Source organism: Egretta garzetta, unplaced genomic scaffold (assembly GCF_000687185.1).
Source record: "Egretta garzetta isolate BGI_Z169 unplaced genomic scaffold, ASM68718v1 scaffold231, whole genome shotgun sequence".
Classification (NCBI taxonomy): Eukaryota; Metazoa; Chordata; class Aves; order Pelecaniformes; family Ardeidae; genus Egretta; species Egretta garzetta.
This window is the reverse complement of record NW_009258727.1, coordinates 234,640-241,896: the sequence shown is the minus strand read 5'-3', so window position 1 is coordinate 241,896 and position 7,257 is coordinate 234,640. Positions and strand designations below refer to the sequence as shown.

The 7,257-nt window shown below is 45.1% G+C and overlaps 1 protein-coding gene across 1 annotated transcript in view; it reads right to left on the bottom strand.

The window, feature by feature from the left end:
• GJA10 (gap junction protein alpha 10) overlaps positions 1-6,634 on the bottom strand; it is a 13,729-nt gene extending 7,095 nt beyond the window's left edge. Inside the window, exons 1-3 of the mRNA XM_035888775.1 lie at positions 6,341-6,634; positions 206-741; positions 5-106 (exon numbers count right to left, since the gene is read on the bottom strand). Coding sequence (XP_035744668.1) covers positions 5-106; positions 206-725 — 622 coding nt within the window. The 5' untranslated portion in view covers positions 726-741; positions 6,341-6,634. The remainder of the gene's footprint in view (positions 1-4; positions 107-205; positions 742-6,340) is intronic.
• Positions 6,635-7,257: the final 623 nt, after the last annotated feature.

Genomic DNA, 7,257 nt, shown 5'->3' with positions numbered 1-7,257 from the left:
AGGCTCTTCTGGATCTTCTTGAGGCCCAGGTGGGCGATTTCCAGGATGTTGAGGAAGAGGGAGACGGCGGCGATGCTGTTCATGAAAACCATAAAGATGGTCTTCTCTGTGGGTCGGGACACAAAACAATCCACCGTGTTAGGGCAAGGGGGCCGAGTGCATTTGTAAAGGGGGGACATGTGAAACCCGTATAAAAGATACTGACCTATCATAAAGCCCACTTCGACCACCGAGCGGGTCAGGATATGCAGGACATAGGTGCGCAGCAGGGACCCCCTCAGGGGTGCCTTATTCACTTTCTTCTGCTCCTCCAGCTTACGCAGTTCCCTCTCCACTCTCCTGTGTTCCTCGGGCAGGGGCTCCAGGTCTTCCAGCTGAGCCCGCAGGTGGGCTTTCCTCTTCTGTCGCTCTTTCTCGAGAGCCCTCAACCTGTAGAGCGCATGGCCCATGTAAACTAGCGATGGAGAAGAGACAAAGATGATCTGCAGTACCCAGTATCTGATCAAAGAGATGGGGAAGGCTTTGTCGTAACAGATGTTGCTGCAGCCGGGTTGCTCCGTGTTGCAGATGAACTCGGACTGCTCATCATCCCAGACGTCTTCGGCAGCCACTCCCAGCACCAGCATCCGGAATATGAACAGGATCGTGAGCCAGATTTTGCCAACTATGGTGGAGTGGATGTGCACTTCTTCAAGGATGCTGCCCAACAGGTTCCAGTCCCCCATGGTCAGAAATTCATAGCTGAAAAACAAACAGAAAAAAGATGCTATTTCAATACAGGGGTTGGGTTTTTTTGGAAATGGCCCTTTTTATTTTGGTTTGGGGTTGGGTTTTTGGGGGGTTTTTTTGGTTGTTTGTTTGGTGTTTTTTTCCCTATGCATTCTTCTGATAGCAGGAGAGCTCTTAGAAGTTCATCATTATTTTCTACTTACTGAGTCTTTAAATGAATGCAGACTTCGTGATTACTGGTGAAAGATGCAAATGTGAGATTATTTTAAGCTCAAGAGAGACTGATTTCAGCTGTAAGCCACAGTACTTCTTAACTGCCTACAGTTTTACACTATTTTCTTCCCACTAGGAAAGAAGACAATTTTTTCCCACTTTCCAAATCCTTTGCCAACTACAGTTTAATCCTATACCCACTCCGTTCCACTGTCTGTGGCTTTGCCATAGTTTTGCCATAATATATAATGATCATGGCTTCCATTTGTTTCATAAGGTTTTGAGGAGTATCCTATAACTGTGAGAGAAAAATGTTTTATTTGGTACCCCAAGGTAGTAGCATTATTAGTGCCATCTATCCCATATGTAACCCATCCAATATATAACCCATATATAATCCCAGATATAATCCATCCAAAATTAATACATAGCTAATTTACACATAGCTGTACATGTGTAAATAGTCTTAGTTCTAGGCTAATGTCAATAAACTAAGAGTGCTTCTAGGATTAATATCTTTAATTTTATGCATTTCAAGTCTTATTGAATCACCAAGACTTTGTCTTAATTATAAACTTCAACATCTATGAGATAAATAAAACGGGGATTACATAATGGAGTGATGCAGAGGTTTTCAGCTGTGAGCGTGAGATGATCTTTCTAACTGCCTCTTTCCCAGAATCTCTTTGATCCACCAGCAAATCGATCCACGTTCTGCTGCCGGATGCTTGATTTCCAAGCTGCTTCTCTGCAAACTATTGGGGAGTTTCAGGTAATGTGAGGAGTTGAAATGTAGGGTATTTGTCGTTTTTTTGTGAATGCATCGCATGTTTGGTGTTGTGTCCCTGGAATTTTTTTCTGCTAACGTGCCAATAAAATACTGAAAGCAACTGGGATCGTATCTGCCTTGGGGTTCGCACCTGAATTTTTTTATGCTACCGTACTTTCAAAACTTCCCAAATTCCACTAAACCACAACCTTTAGCAAAGTGCAATTTCTAGTCTTTTTTTGACAGTGGCTGGTTGCAGTACCCAAAATCTTACACAATTTTAATTGATAGCGCAGCTGGGTGATATCACTGTTATCAATATAGCTTGGTTATGGTTTATAGAATCATAGAATCATTTAGGTTGGAAAAGACCTTTAAAATCATAAAGCCCAACCGTTAACCTAACCCTGCCAACCCACCACTAAACCATGGCCCTAAGCACCTCGTCTACCCATCTTTTAAATACCACCAGGGATGGGGACTCGACCACTTCCTTGAGCAGCCCATTCCAATGCTTGACAACCCTTTCATTGAAAAGTTTTTTCCTAATGTCCAGTCTAAACCTGTCCTGGCACAACTTGAGGCCATTTCCTCTTGTCCTATCACCCATTACCTGGTAGAAGAGACCAACCCCCACCTCGCTACACCCTCCTGCCAGGCAGTTGTAGAGGGGCATAAGGTCTCCCCTCAGCCTCCTCTTCTCCAGGCTAAACAACACCAGTTCCCTCAGCCGCTCCTCATCAGACTTGTACTACAGACCCCTCACCAGCTTTGTTGCCCTTCTCTGGACATGCTCCAGCAATGCAACATCTTTCCTGCACTGAGGGGCCCAAATCTGAACACAGTATTCAAGGTGTGGCCTCACCAGCACTGAGTACAAGGGCACGATTACTTCCCTGCTCCTGCTGGCCACACTATTCCTGATACAAGCCAGGATGCCATTGGCCTTCTTGGCCACCTGGGCACACTGCTGGCTCATATTCAGCCGGCTGTCGACCAACACCCCCAGGTCCCTCTCTGCCAGGCAGATTTCCAGCCACTCTTCCCCAAGCCTGTAGCGTTACATGGGGTTGTGTGTTGCAGGACCCAGCACTCGGCCTTGTTGAACCTCATACAATTGGCCTCAGCCCATCGACCCAGCCTGCCCAGGTCCCTCTGCAGAGCTCTCCTCCCTTTGAGCAGATCGACACTCCCACCTAGTTTGGTGTCATCTGCAAACTCACTGAGGGTGTGCTCAATCCTCTTGTCCAGGTCATTAATAAAGATATTAAACAGAACTGGCCCCAGTACTGAGCCCTGGGGAACACTGCTTGTCACTGGCCACCAACTGGATTTAACCCCATTCACCACCACCCTTTGGGCTCGGCCATCCAGCCAGTTTTTTACCCAGCGAAGAGTACACCTGTCTAAGCCATGATAGGATATGATCCCATGTTGTATGTTTCTGCTTGGGGGCTGTATTTATCCACCCTGTAAGTAAAGATTTTTAGTTGCCACCAACAGTGCAGTCATTCTCTGCATAGGCATCCTACAGACTTTACTATTACATTTCTGGGATTTGGGTTTTCTCTGCAAACTTGAAATTTCACAATAAACTTCCCTTTTGACACAGGGAACTGACTGAGGATACCTAGCTAGTCAAGCAATTTCTTAGGTGCTGTGATGCACCTGGGATATCTTCTTTCCCCGCTCCTTCCCTCCCACATATATCACTGAAGTAAGATACATGAAAAAAAATTATCGGGAACTATTGCAGTCCATTTTCCTCATCTTTAAAGAACAATGTCAGATCTTTCTTCTGACTTCATATGGATTTTATTCAGAGCAGATATCAAATAGTTGCAATGTCATAGGTTGGGTGGATGTAAAGCTGTTCGTATGTTGAAATGTTTACTGGAAAATGTTACATCTCAAGCTGACAGTGTTGAAGCTTTTTTTCCAAGCTTGGAAGTGCTGATACAGAATAGTTCACCTTCAGTGAAGTGAGAAGCAGACGTTTACGTGGAGGGAGCTCCCAAACCCAGAGTACTCGAGAAGCCAAGTACAAGTGGGTGACATTTGCTGATTGCTCTGTGCCACTTCCCCTGAAAGGTGACTGAACGATGGCAACACAACAGTTAAGCAAAGGAGCTTTGGGTATATTTGCTGCCTTGTGAATGGCTGATCCGTCACTGAGATTGATAGACTCTGCAAAAAAAACCCCAAAACAACCAAAAAACCAAACAACCAAACCCACCCAAACCCCAAGTTGGATGCTAAAATGTAAATACAGGAATAAAAGGGAAAGGAGATATCTTTTAATCCCAAAGATGAAATGTTAGCATTCCTCTAGCAGCAGGGATTTTCATCGCCCATTTTGGAACAGATAGATAGTGAATGCAACCATTCGGGGTAAGGGAGGACAAGAAGAGGAGCATATAAACATACCACTCCGGCTCTACAAATGTGTTTGCTTCTTAAGTTGTTTCTACCAGTATTTAAACAATCCTATCCTCACCTTTCCTTTATAACAGCCGACAGGGGAGAGTAATTGCAGGAGTGGTCTAATTCACTCTCTAAGTCAGCTTATTGTACCAAGGCACTTTCCCTCAAATCTGCACTGGTAGAACCACAGTATGATTATTGACGTGGTGAACGTTGTGTAAGAAGTAAAGAAATTAGTCTAGAGCCACAAAAGCCAGCGTTTCTAAGAAATCAGCCAAAACTACTTTACAAACTTGTCATAGCAATGTGCTTCCAATTTTTCCATCTTTCCCTTCCCTGGTCTTATTTGAACAATTTCAGTTTACTGTAAGAGAGTAATCAACGATATCATTATTTCCAGTTACTAGTAGACTAGGAACTCTAGCATTCTAGTATGCTAGCCTAGTATACTAGAGATACACCGCTTTTGGTGTAGATAGTACATACCTGAGACATTTCTCATTATACCATCTGACTACCTTTGTGTCTATCCGAATATTTTTATGTGGTTATTGCAAACAACAAAAATTCATGCACATAATCAGTTAGAACCAGATGGAAATCCACCTCTCTAGGAGAAAGGTTCGTTATTTCTTACTTTTGTTACTTCTTTCTTTTAAAGTTCATTTGATTGTTTGCCACTGTTCAAACCATTTCTATATTAAATTTATGCCAGGTTTTCATCAGCTGCAATTTGAAAAAGCAGAGTTAAATCTTAAATTTCTTGTCAGAAAAAGTTAAATGCTAAGATGCAAATACTCCTGGGTTTAATTTGCATTGTTTTGAGTCTGACAGGGACCTGTCTGCTCCGTACTGCCTTAAGAAGAATTATTTTTCTGCCGCTTACCTTAAGAGAAAGCCCTTGGTTAGTCTATCCTAAAGCATTGCAGAAGGAGCACGCAGCGCTGCTGGTTGCTATAGCTCAGAGACCTTTTCTTCAACAGTGCTAGGACATCTCTTTTTTTTTTCTTCCAAAAGCCAAAGCATAGATGTGGTATGCTGAGCAGACTATTCGGTTCTTTGTAGCTGGATGCCAAGATCACTCAGTCTAAACTGTCCATGCATGGTTTAAAAATCATCAGATGATAGGATGGGGCCTCTAGCCAAAATTATCATGCAATTATTTTAGTCAGTGGCATCTAACAAAGCCATTCCCTCAAGGCTTGATCTGTATGGCAATAGTTTGCAACGTCCCTATGCCTTGTTTTAGTCGGTTCTTCAAACATTGCCGCTCCACCCAGCTCCCAAATTAAATTTTATTTTGTAAAATGGCTAAATAGGCACCCTTTACAGTACGATAGATTCTTACATTTTCTTTACATTCCATTAGTTTCGCTTTGAATCAATACCCAAGGATCGATCGGTCATGTCCGATTTCATACTCCATTGCCCAGTGAGTTAATTTAGGATGTGTTAGACTGGGTCTTTGAAAATGGAGGCCACAGGAACCGAGACTCAAGTCTTCAGTTAGAAACACAGGCTTTTGGCACGGTAACCCTTCTTCAGCTGGGTTGAAGAGCCACCCCCAAGCCCATTCAGAATTGGTATCTGTGAGAAACAAGGTCTAAAAAAGGAAGGTGAGTTGCCAAAATGGGATTTTGTGAGAAATCAGGGCCACCAGAGCTGAGGTTCTGATATTAACAACTTCTGCTGCCTAGCCCTGCCCAGGCCTACATTTTATGGAAATCCCAAATACCCATTTTTTTTTCTCTCTTGCTCCAGAATTTCTGGCCCTTTTCTTCCATCCTGCAAAGTGCATGGCTGATTTCCGCTTCAGCCTCTTCTCCCTAAAGGTCTTCCCACTAACCAGTGGCCAGTTCTCAAAAGACACTAGCCCCACCTCTTCCTTGGGATTACCTCAGGTTTATGTACCAGTGTATCCCTCTCTCTCACACAAGCTGTACTCGTCTCCTTGGAAATCCTGTTTAAATACACCTTCAGAGCCTTACCCTGCAGCAGATAAGGTGGCTACAGCATCTCTCCTCTAGCCTCAGTCTAATGCAGCAGATGTATGGTTTGTCGCATACGTTACAATGCTTTAGGGGCAGTAGCGCTACACTTTCTGCTCCAGAGAGATGTGTTAACATTCACCCGAACCACCCAGACCTCCACAGGCCTTTCTCATCCATCCATGCTCTCTCTCAAGCCCATGTACTCTTCACGTACCTGTCACTGGCATTTTATTTTCATGCCTCTTCTTTCCAAATTCGGTCAGAAAGTCCCTAAGGCTTTAACCTTGTTGCTTCTGTTGTCTCAGAGCTTCGACTCAGACCTGGGCGCTCCGTGCTGCCTCACCAGAAGGTGGTGTTGACCCGACATCTCCAGTGGCTTCCAGAGCTCCCCGGGGGTTTCTCAGGAGCACCCTCTTCAGCTCCGTTCACTGTGAAAACTTGAGAACCGGGCAAGAGCTGCCGCAGCGGTGATTTGTCCATCCTGCCAGGAGAACACGCTTTGTCGCTCGCTGCAGCAGCAGCCTGTTCTTGGCCCAGCACACTTCTGTCCCACCTCTCCTCCTCCCTCCGCCCCCCCCTGTAGGTCACTGCACCAGAAGCACAGGCTGCCTGCATCTCACTCTGCCCTCAGGGTAACCTGGTTTAAGGTTTTGGTTTTCTCAGGGGACAGGGGGAGGTTGCCAGTAGGCTGCTGAGGGACAATTTGCTGTGTTTCTGCTTTAGCAGCAGAAAAATTGGTGTCGTTAAAGCTCACGCAAGCTTCTTAATGGACCGTACAATTAACTATATGTGGAAGGGAAGCAGGGCCGGGGCACTGGGGGTAGTGGGAGGAATTGGGAATAAGAGCAAGAGCATAGTATAGTCCTTTGCATTTGGAGATGAGCAAGAATCTGTGATGGCTGAGGAGACTTCTTTGCTATAAGCATCTGCCATAGGTGAAATCAGCTTATAGCGTGAACGCCAACAGGCAGCATGGGAAGGGGTGCAGGGCGGGTCCGTCAGGTGAGTGGGCAGGCAGGGAACATTCTGGAGGTCAGAGCAACAGGACCTTCGCCAGTGATGCCCGAGATGAGTCACTGTGAGCGGTGGCACAGTGGGAACCAGCACAACTTGACGGACGCTTCCCAGACC